Genomic DNA, 21,962 nt, shown 5'->3' on the forward strand with positions numbered 1-21,962 from the left:
AAGGTCACAGCTTTAAAATTCCAGCATATAAGGATGTGTTTCCCAAAATGGGCTATGTCCTCTAGAAAGGTAAAGGATGATTTTAGGTTGGACAAAACTCCCAATATGTATATGTCCTTTTAAGCAACAAACAGAAAAGAATTAGCACATCAACCCCACATTTCACACAGTAATTATCTGCATAAATTGGGTTTTAAAAAGTGAGTTGGTTTAAAGACTAGCCAGGAAATGTACAGAGAAGGCAAATCATGAAGATGGTATTCAATGAGTAAAGTTTAGGAAACACTGGTTGAATGGAAGCCTCATGCAAAAATAAAGAGAGGACAAGACCAGAAACAAGCCCCCGACCCAACGGGACCTCGCAATTCCACTGCTGAGCACAAAGCAAGAGCTGGCAGACGCAAGTTTCAACATCGAGGGCTTAACTTTTTTTCCCTTCACAATCTGGAAACACTAAGATCTATCCTAAGCCACTGATTTATTTTGAGAACATCTAGAATTATTTTTCTCAAATGTCTATATTCAAAGTTCTAACATCACAAGTGGTCACCATCTAGATTATACTAGGATACACTGTTAAAGTCACACATTTATAGTTGAACGTTTAAAAACTGATCAAATAATGTTAAATCCCCAGGGACAGCAATAGTAAAGAACACTTAATTCCCCAGAGATCAGCTTTATTTTCCAGTCTTAACAACCTGTCATTAATATTCGTTTGCCTCACTCGCTTCCTAGCAGAGGGGCTAGAGCAGGGGTTCCTAACCTAGAACCTATGGACTCCCTTTTCACCCTCACCCCCCAGCCCCAGCAAGGACTAACTTAAGAGCTTCTAAGATTTCTGTAATGATACATTTCTGAATATATCCCTTTTTCTTCTGGAGAGTGGCTCTACAACATTCTTCTGATGCTCAGAAGACCCCGTGATCCCAAACAGATTGCACCAAAAGCTAAATAACTTCATTTCTTAACTGCAGGCCAGGAAACTGCCTCCCCTCTTTTTAAATAAAGAGGTAACAGTTAAAGCAATTTCAATTTAATTTAGACTAGCATTCCCCGTCCTCCCCCTGCCCCAATTACCAGAAGGCCAAAATAGGGAGCAAAAGGACAGAAGGAAGAAAGGCACTCAGCACGGCACCTCCAGACAGCATCACTTCCCTGCCACAGCAGGGGTCCTGCTGCAGAAAAACAAAGGAAGACCAATCTCAAAGAAGTGATCAGTTTACTACAGAGGGAATGAAATACGTGCAAACCTCAAAGGCGGGTTTAATGAGATACAGGAGGAAAATGATTCTTTCAGATCTGGATATTTGTAGGAAACCAATGGGTAAAATGCTCCATACAGCAGACCATGGCTGACAAATACATAAATGTAACGAGTGGGGGCTGTGCTCCAATAAAACCTCACTTACAAAAACAGGCAGATTGAGGCCACAGCAGTTTATCAACCAATGCAAGAGATTTTGAACTGGAGAAGTTTAAAACAAAAGTACTAAAAGTTAAATTATTTGGCAGTGTTTTTAGGTCATCTCAAAATATTCTTATTACTTTCAACTTTGATTTTAAATTTCTAGGAAAAATAATATAAGTGAAATTTATAAAAATGGTTACAGAGCAAATGAATGTATAGCAGACAGGAACAAGCTGTATCCAAATATGCTTTCTAAAGAACCATCACACAATGAAGAAAGTGTTAAAACTTCCTATGAAGAGTTTCATTCACAAAACAGATACACAAATTAACAGCCATGTCCCAAACCTGCCTCCACGCACTAAGTGGCTATAAAGTCAGTTTTGAATGTAGAGTGTACAAACTAGTAAATAGTGATTTCCATTGAAAAGATTTACCTACTTGCTAACATCCTTCTGCCAAGACCCCAATTAAACACTTTAAAATTAAAATTAATCTCACTTAATAATATCATATATGAAATACTACTCACAAGGGTGGCAGTACTTTATCAACTTAACCTCCTTTTCCCTAGTAAGAAAAAAATACGGGAAAATTTTTAAAAAGTTGTAAATGGCTGGCCTCATACAGGGGTAAACCGGCATTCAGTGACTCAGATGCAGATCTGCTAATGGGCTTAACACGATGAAGGGATGAAACTGGGGGTGCCCTGGCTCAGCAGTGGGTAGTGCAGACGGGACCTGTTCAGTGTGCCACATCTGCCTCACTGCTCGTTAACGTGAGTGGGACACAAATGAAGCTTTAATAGCGCTCATTATGTTACTAATGTTCCCTAGCATAAAGCCCAAGCATTTTAAGTCATTCACCAACTAAAGAAACTAACATGGACTAAAATTCTGATGAAACATCAGTATTTTAAACAGTCTGAGGTCAACAGAATCATAACCAAAAATGTTTACTCAAAATAAATACCAAAAAGTTGAGTGTAACTGGCATTCCACATCAACACGCTGCCATCCTAACAGTAACGCAACACAACTAATGTTACCTCTATACTTTCACTCTGACATCTAAGGGCACATAATGGAGAGCAACTGTCAAAAGACTCCACCCTTGCCTGATGCAGGAACTGACCCTCCTCCTTTCTCCATTTCTGGTCCTTAAGAAGCCTCAATTCTTAACCGGCTTTTCCTCTCTCCCCCCTAGTTTGGAGGGGTCAGCTACAGGATAGACACCGCTGGAGGCCGCGCATCAGGGCGGTCACAACGGGCTGCGCAAGACTCAGGCTTAGGCTCAAATCCCAATGTGACTTGGGGCAAGTACCCCAATCTACTCCCACCTAGAAAAAAGGTCTAATAATACCTAACTGAGCAGTCACATTATAAAGGAAAATAAGAGATTTAAAGACATAAAAATGAAACTGTCCGGGGGTTGGGGGGAGTGGGGATCAACAACAAACTAGAAACACTGCTGCACTGATACTGCAACTAGGCTTTAAGGCTAAACCCCAGGTTTAATGCTTAACCTAGTCAATTGTATTTACATTCTCAAAAAATGTTTTCGCAAATGAGATTTGATTCATGCAGACTCTATAAAGGAAACTAAGCAGCAAGAAATCTGGCCAAGGTTTAAGCTGTATCACCCAGGGGAAGGAGAAATGGATCCTGTCCAAACCCCCAGCTTCAACCCTCAGTGGGCGCCCGACGATTTAGTTCATGCACCAACCACCTGGCGTAGCAGAGACCCCACTAGGGCTTGGTCCTCCACAAAAATGCCCTCACTTCAGATGACACCCAAACTTCTGACAAACTGGCTACCAATCTGGGAGGGTCCCATTACCCCCAGGGGTTTGATAATTCACTAGAATGACTCAGAACTCAGGAAAGACTACATTTAGGATGACAATTTTGTTACAGAGGATACATGTGAAGTGAGGTCTGGGAGGGAATGCAGTTTCTATACCCTCTCTTGGTGGAATGTGAGCACAACACCCTCCAAACACATCAATGTGTTCCCCAACCTGGACACTCCTCTAACCTTCAGCATTCAGAGTTTTTACTGGAGCTTAGTTGTGTCTGTCTGATTAAATCAATGAACTTTATTTCCAGCCCCTTCCCTGACCTCTTGGTCAGGCTAGCTTCAAGTCCCAACCCTCTAATCACATGATCAGTCTTTCTGGGGAATGGCCCCTGTGGAAGGTACCTATAGGCCCACCAGGTATTTATTAGCAAAATGAGATATTCCTATTACTTCTAAGGGTCGCTCCCCACCTCACCAAAGCTCTCACCAGGAACATGAGACAAAGACAATACAAATTCTTCGCAACACCAGCACACATCTAGACAAAGGGCAGTCCTCATGCTTCACTGGGCTGGACACACCTAGCTCAAGATGCTCTGAGACCCTGTAATCTGACTCCTTACTTCTGCAACCTTCCTAGTTACCTGAGATCACCTAGAAACTAGAAAGACTGCACCTCTCCTCAGAGAATTCTGGTAAGAAACTATTCCCCCTTGGTAAATAAATATGCATTCTGTTTACACCTCAAAAAAAGAAATTAAAGCAGAGGCAGGTATGTTTTAAAAATCAATTATATGGACAAGTATAAGTTTAAAGTCCTTTGTATATTAAAATTTTTTAAAGGAAGTTTTTATTGAGGTGGAATTCACATTCAATTCACCTGTGAGTGGAAATGCTTGGTCATACGGTACCTCTCTGTAGCCTTTTAGGTTAAGTGACAGACTGTTGTCCAAAGCAGCTGCAACATTCTACATTCCCACCAGCAGGATTCCAATTTCTCCACACCCTCACCAACACCTCTTATATTTTTCAGAAAGCCATCCTACTGGGTGCGAAGTGCTATCTCACTGTGGCGTTTAATCTGCATTTCCCTAATGGCTAATGATGAGCATCTTTTCACGAGTTTATCGGCTCATCCAAATGCTTGGCCCATTTTTATACTGGGTTATTTGTCTTTTCCTTTGAGTTCTAAGAGTTCTTTTATACTGACACAGGCCTCTTATCAGCTATATGATGTACAATTATTTTCTCCCATCCTGTGGGCTGTCTTTTAATTTTCATGATAGTGTCCTTTAAAGCAGAAAAGTTCTTAATCTCAGTGAAGTCCAATTTATCTATTTTTTTTTTTTGCCTTAGTTGCTTGTGCTTTTGGTGTCATATAAGACACCACTGCCTAATCCAAACTCATGAAGACCTGCACCTGTTTCCATCTAAGAATGTTCAGTTTTAGCTCTTAAGATTGGATCTTTAGTCCATTTTGTGTTAATTTTTGTATACAGTATGAGGAAGGGGTTCAAGTTCATTGTTTTGCATATGGATACCCTGTTGTCCCAGTATCATTTGTTTAAAAACCAGTTGTTTCTTATTGAAAGAATTTTCTTAATTAATATTTACTATAATTAAAAAGTGTGTGTGTATATAGGCACATACACATTTATATTTTTTTTAAATCATGGTATTATAAAAATATTAAACAAGATTTAAAAACTTGCCTAAGAATAACCTTCCAGTAAGAGAAATGCCCAGACCAGTACTTCTCCATGTGGTACCTTACCTGTCCTGCTTTCCCTGCGAGTCTCAAGCTGTTACCTTTTGTAATTAAAACTCCCATTCTCTGAAAAAATATCATTCACGCATTCTGTGTTACTCCAGGTGATCAAAATCTACATAGAATGAGATACCTGTTCCTTCTCTCCAAGAGTCTGGTTATCACAAGTGGCAGACATATAAATAATTACAGACATCGAGTACTAGAAAAAAAAGAAAGAATTAACTGTCTCTGGCAGAAAGAGGAAGGAAAGGGATTTCATCAGAGGACTCCCAGAAATAAGCGAGTTGGCTCAGCAAAGATGGAGAACAGGAGAGAGTTCTGGGTCAAATACTAGATGACTCCACAGCAGGAGCAGACAGATGCGTGTAAATCTGACCCTACCTCTAATACACGTATGCCTCTGGTGCCCAGCACCTACTAACAGTAGCAACAGCGTCTGTTTTGAAGTGGGAGCAGGGAGCATGGGTGCTTGGAAGAAAAACTGGGCAAGGTCTCAGATGAGGTGCTGAAAACCTAAAGGAGCAGAGAGTCTCCATACTTAGACCAGCTCTTGGCGGCCTATGCCTCTTTTCTGAATGCTGTGATGGGAAAGTCTAAACGCGAAGAGGTGGCAGGTGCACAGAACCAATAATTATCAAACATTTGAGGAAAAAACTAATTAAATAAAGTGTCAAACACAACAAAGAAAGTAACGCCTGAAAAAAATGGGTTATAGCAGCATATAGAGCAAAGAGGGAGAAGTGTTAACTGTAGCTAAAATACAGAGTAGAAGCTGAAAGGGTAGTTTTTAAAAATCAGAGTTCCTATTCTTACTGTTGAAATAAAAAAACTTAGTAGATAAGCTGAACTGGAGAAAAATCAAACTAAAGAAAAATCCAGACACCTAAAACAAAAAGCAAACCAAAGACTGGGAAAATTTTTTGCGTAACATGTAATCAATAAAGGACTTGCATCTAGAGTACATAAAGAACACTTACAACAAATTTCTAAGATGAGCAAAAGTTTTGAACAGAAACTTCAAAGATGTAAAGATTACAAAAAATAAAGCTCATGAAAAGGTACTCAACATCACTAGTCATCAGTGACGGGCAAATCAAACCACTACATGTTCACAAGAATGCTAGGAATTCTAAAGACTGACCATACACCAAGTGATGGCCCAGGAGTGAAGCAACTGCAACTCTAATACACTGCTGGTAGGAATGTACCAAAACAAACGCTAAAACAACGACCCATTTTGGAAAACAGTTTGACAATTTTTTGAAAAGTCAGCAGTATACACCGATGATAGTATCCAGCCAATCCATTCATTCCTTGATATTTAACCAAGAAAAATGAAAGCACATGTTCAGAAGGAAAGGGATATGAATATTCATAAATGCTTTATTTATAATTACTAAAAACAGGAACAACCCAAAAGCACATCTACAGATGAATACATGCCTGGCATATCCATACACTAGAATACTATTCATGAACTATTTCTCAACATAATCACGTTGAATTAAAGAACTCAGCTCCCTCAACCCCAAAGAGTACACGCTACATGATTCCAAGCATTTAAGTTTTCAGAAAACACAAACTAATTTAAAGTGTCAAAAACCAGATCTGTTTTTGCCTGAGGAAGTAGGGAAAGAGGAAATTCAGGGGGCGATGGATGTTTTGATTATTTTGATTAGAGTGACAATTTCATGAGTACTGTATGTGTATGTATATAGGTTAAGTATTCATCAAAACTCAATTGTATGAATATGTGCAGTTTACTGTACATCAATTATACCTCAATAAAGCTGTTTAAAAAACAAAAATTAGGAAGAAGGTCTAACCTAGAGAACTGGCCAAGCTGAAGAAAAATTCAGTGAGCTAAAAGACCAAGCCAAGGTGTTCTAAAACACTAGGCAAAAAGGTGGACAGGGAAAGTATGGAGATAGTTTGGATAGAACATCAACAAATCTAATAGGAATTCCACCAGAAAAGGGGTGGGGGTGCTCAAAGAAATAACCCATTTTGTGTCTATATTGGAAAAGATGGAAAAATACTGGAAAACATCCTATACCTAGACACAAACAGGTAAAATTTCAGAATGCCAAAAATAAAATGATGTATTCCAAGTTGAGGAAAAACGATTATAAACTAAAAGATGAACCAACCAATAAAACAAAAGGACTTCTCCAGACACACAGGACTCAGAAAATCTACTACCCTCAATTCTGCCTGAAAGAATTGGTCATACAACACAAAAAAACTGAAGCATAATAGCAAAAAAATGCTAACAACCTAAGTGTCCTCAAACAAAGCAAAGAAGAAATGAAATATAATATATAATGGAAAGCTATACACTGTAGTTAAAAAAGGAATGAAACAGATCTCAAAAACTCCCAGTGGGAAAAAGTAACTTCAGAATGATACATACCACATGTTTAAATTTAAAACACTCAAATGAGTTACAGAATTCTATAAATTTATGTATAAATTTACAAATCAAATTCATAAACAGTGGTTATCTCTGAATAAGGGAGGAAGGGATTGGAGTTGGCAATGTGGTAAAGGAAGATGTGAGTTTTGGCTACATTGTCTTCATTCCTTTTTTGGGGGTGGAGGGTGGAACTTATATATTATCTGCCTAACCTGGAAAAAAGGACAAAGTTCAAACACTAAATCCCAGAAAGTTAATATAATTGTACATTTTCTATTTTTTAAAGTTTTCTTTTAAAAAATCTAAGGCAAGAAAAATATATAAAGCAATGGTGAGCAGAGAAACCAGTAAGACTTACTGGTAACATCTAAGTAAGTGTTGGTAAACATTTTCAAATCAGAAGTTCTTAGAAAAAACAATCAGAGCTCTATCTCTTATGTCCAAATGCCTTTAGTTCATTCTCCCAATTTTCAAGAAATACATTCTTTTTCTAAACATTTTTTCTTTTTCTACAAGTTACCCAAACAGTTTTAATAAGGCTAGTACTATCCAGATACCAAAATTGGAAAGACAGTACTCACACAAACTTCGCACATTTATTTTATTTTACAAACACTTACACAGAGGTTACACACTACAGTGTGACAATGACATAGAACAGAGATACAAATTAACAAAATAGAACAATGTCTAAGAAAGGATCCACATAAAATGGAGTTTTGCATGTAACAAAATTGGCAATTCAAATAGTGAGGAATGCTGGGTTATTCCATATATTTTAGGGTAAGTGATTAGGAAAAGCCCATAAAAACTGAATTTGTAATGTTAATTTAAAACAAGTACAATTTCTAAAACAAAGGAATTATGAGACTAAAGAGAGCAAAAAAATGAGCAAGTCACTGTAAAGAAATGGAAACTGAGCAAACAAAAATATGCTCAGTTGCAGTCATCAGAGATACTGCAAATCAAACCAACCAGATACCAGCATACTACCAAACTAGCAGAAAAAATTTAAAAAGGGATGATAACCAATGCCCAGAAAGTTGAAGGGAAACAGGCAGCAATCTCTGCTGGTGGGAGTGTACACTGGTACAGCTTTACAGGAGGACAATCTCAGTAGAAAAATAAGCATATACTACAAACTGGTGATTCCATTTCTCAGTGTCTACCCAAGAGAAACAAATTGCAGTGCAATTTGTCAGAGGAAAAATGGAACAACCTAAATATTCATCACCAGGAAATATATGTATCTTGGATATACATCCCTACACTATGGAATATTATGCAATGATTCAAAGGAGATAAATATATATAAAGAAAGACATGGAAACACAGTCAAGACATATTAAGTGGGGAAAAAAGCAGTTTAAGAACATACATTCTTCCTATTACTCATGTAAAAGTGGAAAATTATTCCTACACATTCCATACACACACACACACACACACACACATCGACATATATAAATGTGTTGGAAAAGCACTGATAGTAAAACTGATAAGTAATCATTGCCTGCAGGAAAGACTCCATAATTGGTAGAAGACAGTCAAAGGAAATATGAATATATTGATTTATTTTTTCCTGCAACATTCAATTAGGAATATTTACAAATACACACGAAGGTTAGAAGAAACATAAGTGAACATCCATAAAACCACTCATATTCTACAGTAAACAGTCTACTATATATATTTCATATCTATTCACCATCTGTTTTTTAAGTGCATTTCAAGTTGCAGATATCCATACATTTTACCCCTAAACACTTCAACATGCACATTAACAAAAACTGAGGAAAAAATTACATTCAGTGAAATACACAAATCTCCAACGTACCATTACTTGAGTTTTCACAAATGCATTCACCTACATGATCCAAACTGCTATCAAGACAGAAACGTTACCATCACCCTACAAAGTTCTCTCAGGTCCCTTCCCAGTCAACCCCCATGCCCACCATCCTAGAGGCAGAAACAGTTTTAGGCTTTTTTTTTAAGCACAGGTAAGTATTGTTTGTTTTAGAATTTCATAAAAATGAAATTATATATATAGTATGTTCCTTTTGGTAAAGCTTCTTTTCTGCTCGGCCTAACTGTGGGATTCACACATGTTTTGTGTATCTATAGTTCGTTCTTTTTTACTGTTGAGTGGTATCCCACTGTGTGGACATACCAGTCTGTCTGTCCATTCAGCTGTTGGACACCTGGGCTTTTCCAGTTTGGAGCTACTGTGAATATTTCTGTGTACTTCTGTGGACACACGTTTCATTCTCTTGGGTAAACACCTAGAACGGCTGGGTCATGTGGTAGATGAACACTTACTTTTACAAGAAACAGATCTTTATCCAAAGTGGATATACCACATGTTTTAAGAAGTATCACAGGTAACAGTGGTTACCCAGGGAAGAAGCTGAGGATAACAGTGGACATACTGACTACTCACATCTGTACTGTAAAAATTCAAATAATGATGTTACTTTTGTTGTATGAAAAGTACAAAGCCAAGGGTCCACATTCCACTTAAGACTAGTTCGTATTTCTTGGGTCAGCCTACATTGACCATCAACTTCTAAAGCAGAGGTCAGCAAATCATGCCTGCTGCCTGTTTTTGTAAATAAATTACTGAAACACTAGTTTACATATTGTTTACAGCCACTTTCAAGCTACTAACAGCAGAGTCGAGGAACTGCCGCAGACACTATACAGCTAGCAAAGCCTAAAACACGATCTGGTCCTTTAAAGAAAAAGTTTGCAGCCTCCTGTTCAAAAGCATTTATACAGGCTTTTTCATTCCAAACTGACTTTTATTTTTGGAGGGGGGCGTAATTAGGTTTATTTATTTATTTACTTGTTTGTTTCTAGTGAAGGGACTGGGGATTGAACCCAGGGCCTCATGCATGCTAGGCATGCACTCTACCACTGAGCTATACCCTCCCCCCTCAAACCGACATCTTGAAACTATCTTATGCAACTTTTCCCTTATAGAGGAAACTAAGACCAAAAGATTTTAAATGACTTGTCTAAGCTTAGATGGAAATGTAGAATTCGAATTTAGGTCTATATTCTGAGTCCTAGCCTGACCATCTACTCAATATACCGATAAACTTCTATGACTTATCAAGTAAAAATACATATGCCCACTGGCTCACTTTGACTATGATGCCCTATCTGGAAACTTCAAAATGAATTAGAAGTTTAGTGGAACAGAATCATGGTAAGCTAAGGGAAAGTATGCCTTTACTAACAAGTTTCTCCACAAAGAAGACTTTCACAGTGTGGAGCTATACCAATGAATCCACAATACTCTCAACTTAAACAGGTGACTCACAAGCGGAAACTGATTAAATGACAATTTTTTTCATCAAAAAAATAGTGTTTACTATGTGCTAGATGCTGCAGGGCTCTAAGTCCTGCTCTGTGAGACTATCCAGTTATTAGGAGTAGTGTATAGAAACAACTATAATCCAGGGCGCAAAGTTTTAGGTGTTACAGGTGATAAATGTGGTATTATTTTTCACCTGGGCATGTCAGAGGCGGCTTATGGCAGAGCTGGCACTAAAGCGTTTATGACACAGAGCAGGGCGGGCACGGGAGAGGGAATGAGCCAGACCTCAGAAACACCCACCTGGATCTGACATGCAGTATACAGGGAGGATGGTATAAAATGACAGGTTAAGAGGTTGGAAACGTAGTTCTAAGCCAATGTGTAATACACCTGGAATGCCAGGATATCTGGAACTTATTTAAACTTTCTGAAAGCAGTGGGAATCCAAATAGTCCGGGGTACAGGGAAGTAGTGTGATCAAAGCTAAAGCCTTAGAAATAATCTGAGAAACGCTGGTTTAGGTCACAACGATTCTGACTGATTCCTTGGGTCTTTCCCGGGATGTACCAGTAGTTAAGAGCCTACCTTCCCCAGTAAACAACATTACCCTTCTTTTAAGCAGCAGATAAAAGCTGGAAAGCCAAGGGTCTATTTAAACTTGGAACAATTTTGAAAGAAAGTTACGAAAGATCTTCTGGTGCTTAAGTTTTTTAATCAGAGAATTTACATGAAAAGGCACTATCAGATCCTGATAAAGAGGGGCAGGATTGGTGGGAATGTTAAGGAAATTTGCAACAGGTGGTTAGCATTATGAAGCTAGGAAAAACAAGCACCCCGGGATTCCCTGTGAATGTGCGCCTTCACAAGGTACTGGAGGATGGGGTGAGGCGGAAGAGTGGTGAGCGGGTCAGAAAAAATTAATTCCTGAACTAACTGTAGTAGGGCGTGGGTCGCAGAGAGATTCAAGCGATGTTATAGAAGTTGAACTGGCATGATTTGGCCAGGTTCAGAACCCAGATCACAGCAATGATAGTGACAGTCTACAAAAATTAAAAATATAGGAGTAACTCAGAACTCCAGTGAAGGAAGGGGAAAAAGCTCTGCTTAATCACTTGATACATAAGGTACTGGAGTTATCTAAGCCTCACTCTCAGGTTTATGGGATATGTAAGAAGCAACTGGAATCAGAGATGATGCCAAGAAGTAAAATGTGTCAGTAATCTCTGCAATTGTTTTGAGATGAAGATGAAGAGAAAACAAGGCCAAAAACAGCACCTGGAAATACACATTCAGGAAATAAGAGAACCAGGAAAGAAATGACTAGAGAAGTGTGGAGTGGGGGTAACGGCCACTTTTTATGGGCCAGATACTGCCAATGGGTCAGAAACCACAAAAGAAAAGTACCTCATGCTGTACACAAGGGTCAATTCCTTACCACAGCATTAGCAAAATACTAAGAGGAAGTCATAAATAAGAGCCAGCTCCACAAATGACTCGGTAACAAAGTTTAAACAGATATGGGGAGGTTGTCAGGTTAGAGAATTCTTTTCAAAAATATTATTAGCTAACAGCACCTTGTAGGGAGAGGATGACACTATTAAATTAACCCCCATTAAGTCTGAGAGCAGATAAGTTAAAAAAGAATAAAAAGCCTTTATGAAGTTCTCAGAAGAGCCAAATAAGCAGCTAAATACAACAATAAACCAGGACATAGGAGACCTAGATAGTAACTTTGGTTCTGTTATCCTAATCAGATGCACCACCCAGGCATGTCAAACTCTGCTGAGTCTCCCATGAGAAAGTTAAGGGGACGCTTCTTCTGAACACTGAACTATGAACCCATCAGTGCTGAAGTCAAAAAGAAAAAGAAAGGACACTGCCCAAACACTGAGTGAACCTTTATGCTATTATATGTCAATACCATCAAAGACATTAAAAATAATGTTGTAGAAGACTAATTACATCTAATTAGACTGGGAACATTCCATAATACTGCTCACTCATCCAATCGATTTTTATTATATTCCTGCTAAGGGCCAGGCCCCAGGCTAGGTGTTAGGAAGATGTGAATAAGAAGTTTATGTCTAGTAAACAGGCAACAATAATACTATATGAAGTGACAAATGCTACACTAGAAAAAGGTTTCACAGGACACACTGAAGCACTCATTTGACCCAGTCTTAAGGCAAAGAGGGGCTCAAAAACATTTATCAGAGATCAGGCTATGAAAGCTGACGTCTGAGCAGCCAGGCTAAGGTGAAGGAAGGAGAGGCTCAGAAGCTAAGAAACAGGCCCAGAAGGGGTGGGAGAGAACTCTGTGGAAAGTAAGATGACAGGAGAGAAATACACAAACGAGACTGCAAAAAGTCTGCAGGTCATGCTAAGGAGCCCTGGAGGACAGTAGAAATTTACATGAAGAAGTGCCTATAAAACATCCAACTGAAAATTTCTGACAGACAGTTGATTAGCAGAATATAAAAAAGCCTTAGGGACTAGAAATGCAGATTTGGAGTGCCAACACAGAGGCAGTTAACTAAAGCCACAAGAACACCAAAGTTCCAGCAGGCTGTGTGGACCGTATCCACACTGAGAGGTGATGGAGAGGCCCGGGGATATCCCCAGCACGTCAACCTCTAAGGAGATGGCCCAGGAATGAGAACCATTCCCCTTACATGTTAAGTGATACATCTAGGAATCTAGCTGAATATTTTAAAATTTTATTTATACATTAAAAAAAACTTTATACATAGGTAAAAAAAGTTAGCACTGATTATTCTAAGTGGTTAAAGATTACAGATGTTACTTCAAAATCAATGTAATAAATGCAGATTTAGAAAATAATAAATTTAACTTTCAAAGTTAAAATGTTTTTTTCTTCTACTGCAAAATCAGTGTTAAATGGTCCTTAATCAAACATGATGACAAATCATGGTAAAGTTGTTATTAAAGATAGGAGGGTTTTTAAACTTCTTTTAATACAACTAATTTAATTCTATAGATCAAAATTCAATTTCAAAGAAATCAAGTTATTTTGGGAGTGAAGGGAGAAGCTCTTTAACATAGTAAAGCACATACTACACTCATTACAAAGGTACCTGGAACACAACATACACTCCCTCCCTTCCACTACCAGTCCAGGAAATGCTGCCCCCTGCTGGGTGGTGGCTCAGTGAGCCTCTGCAGCTGCCGGGCCACACCCACCACTGACCTTCACTTACAGCCTGCACACGGGGTAAGGCACGTCCTGTTACTTTCTCAACAGCGCAAATTTTTGTAAAGTTTCTCTAAAACGTCACTCCACAGGACAAAGAACACCCTACAAAACTGCGAAAATAAACACATATGCCTTCTTGCCTACAGTCAAACACCTAAGATGGGATGGAGTCTGATCTCCAAAGCATTTACTGAGGCATGACATAGAAAGGGAGCAGGTGACTGAAAATAATGGCACTTCATGGATCTATAATAAAAGAAAAGCACATGAACAAAATGGAGATGTTAATAGTTTTGGTCCAGAATTTGGACCCTGCTTGGAATCAGTAACTTGAGTTTTCAGTTAATTTTAACATAAAATATCTATTAACAGATAACCTTGAAGATCATGAATGCCAAAGAAGCCCACAAGTGGATGTCACTAAATGACACCATGTCATTACATAGTTTAAAAAGAAAAGCTCTGTCCTTAGAGGGAGTCAAGGCCAAGGATTCTATTACTGAGTGAGTGAACTTTGATAGATCAGATCTGTGGGTTCAATTTTTACACCTATCAAACAAATCAGGGCACAAGGCTAGTTTAGTAACTTTCGAGATTTTTTTTTTTTTTTACTGTAAGAAACACATTTTACACCAGAGTATATGAATATACAAAACAAACAAGTTTCATGGAACATTTCCCCTTAAGATAAACTTCTTTAGGCAAAATAAACTGATGTTTTTACTATTCTACCTTATTATTTTTTTAACTGTTAATTGCAATACATTGTCCACTCCTTATAGTTTAAAAAACACTAGATAATCTCTAAGCTGTCTTTCACTCTTAATTCTTTATAATGCATTTAGGTTTAATATTTGCAACATCAGTCACAAGGTGCTAAATTTTCTTTGTCCTCTGTTTTTATAAATGGCAACTACTTATTCCTGATGTGTCCTTACTGTTCAGCTTGAGAAGCCAGCTCTTAGGTACACTTTGATCATCTACATAGTGTGCATTAGAAAGTTGTGAAAATCGAATGAGTTAAGTACATATATGTAAGCATTTTGAAACTGCTGTAACCAAGTGTAAGGTATTAGCCAAATATACAAGAAGCTACTCAAAATCTTTACATAGTTGTTTTAAATAAGATGATGCGGTGGAACATACAGTATTTTCACTTTAACCCAAATGTAAACAGCAAAATTGCTTTTTAAATGTGTTTTTAACATACATATTGCACTTGGAGAGGAACCTCAGATTAAGTGGGACAAATGTACTAAAGACTTGAATGTAAAAAAATAAATTTCAGGAAACATCTTAAATCAATATCTTTATAAAATCTCTGTGGGTAGAGAAAGCCTTTCTCTATATGCTGGCAGGCCCAGCAGCTTTATCAAGGTCAAAAAATATACAATAATCCCCACCCAGACCCACATTAATTTCAAAAGCAACTAAAAGAAAACATTTTGCACAAATGAGGTTTAAAAAAAAGGCTGTAACATGTTTTCAAAATGCAATCGGTCCATATATTATCCACGACCTAGAAATATCACCAATAAAAATATGTCAAGGAAATAAATTTGCAAAAATGTACAAGAATGAAGAAAATGGGACGAGGAAAAACCAGGACATACAATGCTGCACTGGTTTAAAAAAAAAAGAATCAGGAGTTGCTCATATTACCCCAGGTACCTCCCATGTATATATCAGGTACACGTATTAGTAAACTTGTTTAAAAAAAAAACTTCCAGTCCATCTGACCATATAATGGAATACTAATCAGCTTTTTAAAATGGTGATATAGACCTTTATTAACGTAGGAAAATGCCCACAATATACTCAGAAGATTATAAAGCAACATTCACTCTATGACCTTTATGTTAAAGAAAAAAAATTAGCATTATATACATTTCTTAAGTCTTCCTCGACATATATCGAAATAGGAATCCTGGACATCTTTGGGGTGATGAGATCAGGCAGCTAGCCCACATACTGCCTTTCTGAGAAGTACAAGAAGATACACTTTGTCCAGGCAGACCTCACCCTGTAGGGTACACAGCTCGGTGAGTTGAGTATGGATTTCAACCTCCATGCACCATTCCTCTGCACTTCCTTGGAGGTGTGCCCTTATGTTGGGATAGGGTTATGGATAATTTCCATCTATTTATGCCATTCTGCACTGGCTATTATTACAATAAGCCCTGGCATTTACTATTTGTTGGTATTTTCAATTTTGGAAAAAAGGTCTTGCCTTAATCCTCCTAAAACTAATCCCAACCTGACCTGTACTACTTCTACTGCCCTTATATAATGATTCATACTTGGATCATTTGTGCACATTATCTGTTAAATGCACATACCTAATAAAACCCCTACCTCAACAGCATACAATACAAAGGTTCGAAAAGGAGCACAACCCGCATTAAGAAATGTCATTCTAACACAAAGTGAAGATACTTATTACTGGAAATGAGAAGGCACTTTGGAAGGTAGTATACACAAACTAATCCCTCTCCACCACTAAAAAACTTCCCTCAGCAAAAAGTTAATACACTCTAGAAACAATAATCATTGTTTACCATTTTTTCCCTATTTAATTCCTGATGCAAGATTTATTTCCTCATCACACTAGTGGGCTCCCCAAAGACAGTCATTTGAATAAAAATCGTTGAGTGATTACCATGCAGTTAGGCAAGGCATCTGTAAAATAATACAACCGCTGGACTAGGATTAAAGGACAACTGGGTTCTTTTCTTGGCTGTGGAATATGTAATTTTACACAAAGCAAAATCACAACCTCTCTGGGGCTCATTTTTCTCGTCTCAAGCAGAGTTTGGGCTAAAAAACCTCCAAGGCCTTTTTCAGCTTGTGATAGGACTTTAACCAGCCTTTCTACTCAGGAGGAGCAGGTTTCAGGCAGCAGCAACAGTTTATTTTCTAAGTCAGAGTTAATTTACTCTCTTCATGCTCCTCTTGAAAATGTCGTGACCAAAGAATTCTCCACTCTAGAAATTTACTCACTCAGGGGAAAAAAAAGTCTGTCATGACCAACTAACAAAATATTTTTTTAAAAGGAGGGGAGGAGAAAAAAAGTAAATCAGTTTACGTAACTATAAAGGGAAGAAAAAACACTAGTCCTTATTCAGACAGTAACATAATTTTTCCAAAAAAGAGTCATTCTAATGCAGCACCGCACTGGCGGATGGTTTAAATATTTCTTTTAAAACAAAGAACTCATGCATAGAAAAACTGTTAATACAACCATCACACGTTTTGAAGGCACAGGAGAAAACTGTGCCATTCAGACAAGATTTACTTTCCCGCAATGAAGCACGCTGGTAAGGAAGAAAACCAGTGTAATTAAAAAGGAATTAGGGAGAAAGCAACCCTTTCAACGCTCTTTTCACTGTTCAAATTCAAGTGCATCTTCGTGTGCCGAGGACTTGTGTGCTCAACACGCTCACGATGCCCACCCACACTTAACCCTCACTTGCGCTCTTCCGACCAGCTGGGGCGGCAGCGCGGACGAGTCACAAGATAGCGGCGGGAGTGGAAATTTCCTCTCCGCGGGCGTGGGGCAGGGTCTGGCTTCCCCGAACCGCTCGGCGCCGCCGGCCGCCTCCGCCAGGGCCTCTACGGGCCGGCGCGCTCCGTACAAAGAAGGCCGGGCGTACGGCCCCCACGCGCTCGGGACTGGGCTCCGGGACCCGGTCCCCGGCTTCCGGCGCCGCAGGCCGGGGCAGCACGTGCGCCCCGCTCCCGGCACGGAGGAAGGAACCGGGGCGGCCCGGCGGGGGCTGCCAGTGGGCCCCGCACCCTCGCCCACCCGCCGGCCTTTCGAGAAATGAATGGGGTCGCCCTGCTCCGCCGCTGCTGCAGCCGCCGCCCGTCTTAGAACCCGGCGGCCACGGTGAAAACCGCTACGGGCGGCGGAGGCGGAGGCGGCTCCCGGGCCCCTGCGCGGGGAGCCGCCTCCCGCCTTTCCCTTCCCACTAGACCCCGCCCGGCGTCCCCCAGGACCGCGACTGGCCCCGGCGCCCAACAGCCTCCCGCTCACCCCAGCTCTTGGCGGTGCGCCCCAGGAACTCTCCGGTGGTCGGGTTGTAGATGAAGAGCTTCCACTCGGCCAGGCTTTGGTTGAAGGACTTCTTCTCTTTCTTCGTCATGGTGTGTGTGCCGACGGCGAGGGGAGCGGCGGCCGCGGGGGTGGAGGCGGCGAGGAGCTCGGAGGCGCGTCCCGGCTCGAGCGGCGCAGCCCGGCGACGGCGGCGGAAGGCGGGATGGCAGAGGAGACCTCCCGGTTGCCGTGAGCGCTAAAGCCGACTGCGCCGCGCCGCGCCGCGCCGAGCCGGGCGGCCGCTCAGGCCGCGGGAGCCTGACGTCTCCGCCCTCCGCAGCCAATCCCCGCGCCGTTCAGGCCGCGCCGCCGCCGCCGCTACCGCCTCCCGCCCGCGGCGGGGCGCAGCCCTACGCGGCCGAGACGCCCCGCCCACAGCCCCGGCTCCGCCCCGCGGTACCCGGTGGGGCCGGGACGCTCCGGGCTCTCTCGGCCCTGGCCAGAGGAAGCAAAAATTGCGCGTAGCAACTTTAAAAACCATGAGGGCTTAATAAGAAGCAGATTGACAATGACAAGCAAAAGATGAGCGTCCCTGATCCTCAGGTTTTTCAGAAGGAGGACTCGGGAGACGCTTCGGGCAGCCGGGATCCGGAGTCCCCCCCAGTTCCTTGGCTGCGGCGGCGCGGGACCAGGAGTGCGCGGCAGCGACTCGGGTCCGCTAAGTCGCCTTCACCGAGGAGGGGACTTCACCACCCTCTCCCCAAACCGTCTCCGGGCGTTCTCCTCTGGGCTCTATGACGTGACTAAGAGAGTCAGCTGTAGTATCCCGTGTGTGATGTATTACAGACTGCTGCTTAGAGAATGTCCTGACTTGGCTCTTTTGAAGGATTTACGTAGGATTCCCGAGTCAATAGGAATTTCATTCTAAATATGACAGTATTAAGTAAATGCAGTATAATTTTCTCCAGCTTTAATTGAATTTATCAATGAAATCAATTTACATGCTTTCCTGAGGTTCCTGTCAACTGTAAGAACTTTTTTTTTTTTACCACTCGGTCTCTTAATCTACAGGAAATCAATTCCTCGTTTAGTGTTGATGCCTAAGTAATTTTCCCGACTTTTCATCTTTTTCACTGCATTGCTTGCTCCCCTAGGTCGGAGCTGAGGGTGCAGTCGATGCTTTCCTACACGAGATGGAGCTGAAGAGTGCAGTGCTCTGAAACTGTTGTGACAGCATGAAATGACTTAAAGAGGAGTTTAGGCAGAAGGTGCTTTTCTTTCTTTTTCTTTTTTTCTTTAAGAAAAATGAAATGAAGCACTGCCTCTGTTTTATTAGCAAATAAAACATTCTGAATGAAGAAATGTAGCCCACATCTTACTGTTTGGAACATTGCATTATAATCCATCTGAAAGTTTAAACACAGCCTGCAAATGCTTTAAAGGAGTTAATGGATAACGAAATTCTGGAATTTCTCTTGTTTCCTTACTTTGCTTATCATAGCAAGGAATTATGAATTACGCCTCCTACAAATGGAAAAGGGATAGAAAAATATATTATTATAAAGTGACTTTTTTCCCTGCACGTAGGAAAGCTAAGTTTATAATTATGACCTTGGGAATGATAACCAAAATCTAGTTACTTTGTTGAGCCAGTGACAGCAAAGGATTTGCAGAAGCGTTTTGTAAGATTTGGCATGGAAATAGTATTAGAAATAGCAAAACACCATGCAAGCAGACTAGAATGCATTTCTCTAGTTCATAAATAAGGTTGAAAGGGAACTGAGGAATGGAATTTAGTTAACTATTTTTGTCATATTAAAAATCTAACTACAGATTAGAGGACAGGTGAAATATTGGTAGAATTAATAACAGGCTTTCTAGTTTCGGTAAGAGGAAAGACACAGAGTCTAGAATAAAATCTAAAACCGTTGGCTTTACTGCGTGTGTGTGCGTGCGCGCACGCTAATAACAAGCACATTTTGAGAAATAATTACCTGGCACACACAAAGAAAACATGGTAAACAAGAACATTATGAAACAGTGTTTCAATGATATTGAATGCTGTCACGTATTTGTAGTTTGTATATTTTTAGTGGTCATTAATATGCCTTTCATTTGTAGTGCTTTTCCAAATAATTCTGTAAGCAAGTATAATTCAGTATTTTCAAAACTCATGCCCAGCTTAATATAGTAACTGATCCATCAGATTCCAGGCTGGGGAAAAGTTTACATTCTAATCCAAAATACGGGAACTATTTGTTTCTCTGATACATACTTGAGCACTACCTAGAAGAGAAAATACTGAGTGTATTGGTGGGTATTGGCCTAACAAGTATGAGCAGATGCAATATCAAATTTAATCACAGCTTTATTCCCTGCAGATTTACTTTACCAGGCCTAAGTCTCCCTTTTAAAAGAGAAGTTATTTTGCCAGATAAAATGCAGGATGCTCACTTAAATTTGAATTTCAGACAGGTGATGGATACTTTTTTAGTGTAAGTATATTCCATGCAATATTTGAGACATACTTACACTAAAAGAATTATTCTTATCTAAGATTCAAATTTAACTGGATATCTTGGTTTTTTTTTTTCATTTGCTAAATCTAGCTACCCTACTGTAGAGGATACCTATGAATCAATCCCACAGCAATAATGACAATGATCATTTATACATATTTAAAAGTCCTAGGCCCTGGACTACTTGCTTAGTATGACTTTATTTCTTAATCTTTACAAATACCCTAAGAAAGAGGTGTTCCCTAATTTTGTAAATGAGGAAACTGAGGTTAGGAAAATTAAGTAACTTGCCCATGGCCAAAAAGTTATCAGACAACAGCACAGTGATTCAACGCCTATCTCTCCTCCACCACCCAGTACTGCCTCCATACTGAATGATGACAGAGTTCTGGGGAAACTTCACAAAGCTGAATGGGGCAGAATGAGAGAAATGGTTGTTGACCACTGGTTGAATATGCTATCCAGTGGGCAGAATCCATTTTCTATTTTCTGTGGGCATAAACAAGATATTTTGGTGCTTAATTGCTAAAACTCTTCATTTTTTCCTGAAGTTTAGAATCATGTATACAGATAAAAAGTATTTGCATAGCAGCATCTTATTTATAACCTGCTGTTATAATGATGATTGTGGTACTAAATCACGGAAAGACCATTGTCTCTCAGAGAATAGATATTAAGTTTTCCTTAGAAATAGTCCTTCCTTTCCCACAAGCAATAGCTATTATTGTGTTGGCATTTTATTGTATCTGAGAAACACAGTCGTGAATAGATGTTCCTCGTCACAGAAAATGTCCTTTTCCACAAATTGATTCTAATATTGAATGCTTTTACTAATCCTTTTAACAAACAGCATCTCTACATCCTTTGCAGGTTAAAGGACAGACACTTGCATTATTGATCATCTTAAATTAAATGAAACAGTGCTTTTGTAAAGCATGGGCACAGTGTCTGGTATAGAAAATAGTCTGTAAATGGTAGGAGTGTTTTGGTTATGATTTTTAATACTGGCATCCACTGTGTTAGGTGTTTTATGAAAAAGTGTGTGTTATGATCTAAAAGGCTTATTTACTAAATAAAAAATAAATTAGAAAAAAGTAAAAAATAAAATAAATAAAAACAAAAAATAGAAAAAAAGGGAGAAAAATTAAAAAATAAATTCAAATAACCAAGTCAATGAGAAAGATTATTAATAATTTGATTATAAAAATTTACAGAAGTGGATGGAGTTATAGGTACAATAAGAATGGCAGAATGTTAATATTTATTGAAGCTGGGTGATGAGTACATTACATGAAGTTCATTATACTTTGTTTACTTTGTACATCCTTGAAATTTTCCAGAATAGAATGTTTTTTAAAAATGAGGGCAAAGGATAAGTAATTTTCTTGTTGCATATTTTTCTGGTTCACTTAGTTGAAAAGTAACCAAAAGAAGGTATAGATGTAATGTTTTCAGAAGAACATTTTTTTT

General features: G+C 39.5%; 1 protein-coding gene across 1 annotated transcript in view; it reads right to left on the reverse strand.

The window, feature by feature from the left end:
- Window positions 1-18,338, reverse strand: part of ATP1B3 (ATPase Na+/K+ transporting subunit beta 3) — a 37,812-nt gene extending 19,474 nt beyond the window's left edge. The window contains exon 1 of the mRNA XM_032487263.1: window positions 17,974-18,338. Coding sequence (XP_032343154.1) covers window positions 17,974-18,082 — 109 coding nt within the window. The 5' untranslated portion in view covers window positions 18,083-18,338. The remainder of the gene's footprint in view (window positions 1-17,973) is intronic.
- Window positions 18,339-21,962: the final 3,624 nt, after the last annotated feature.

The sequence above is a fragment of the Camelus ferus genome, chromosome 1 (assembly GCF_009834535.1).
Source record: "Camelus ferus isolate YT-003-E chromosome 1, BCGSAC_Cfer_1.0, whole genome shotgun sequence".
NCBI lineage: Eukaryota > Metazoa > Chordata > Mammalia > Artiodactyla > Camelidae > Camelus > Camelus ferus.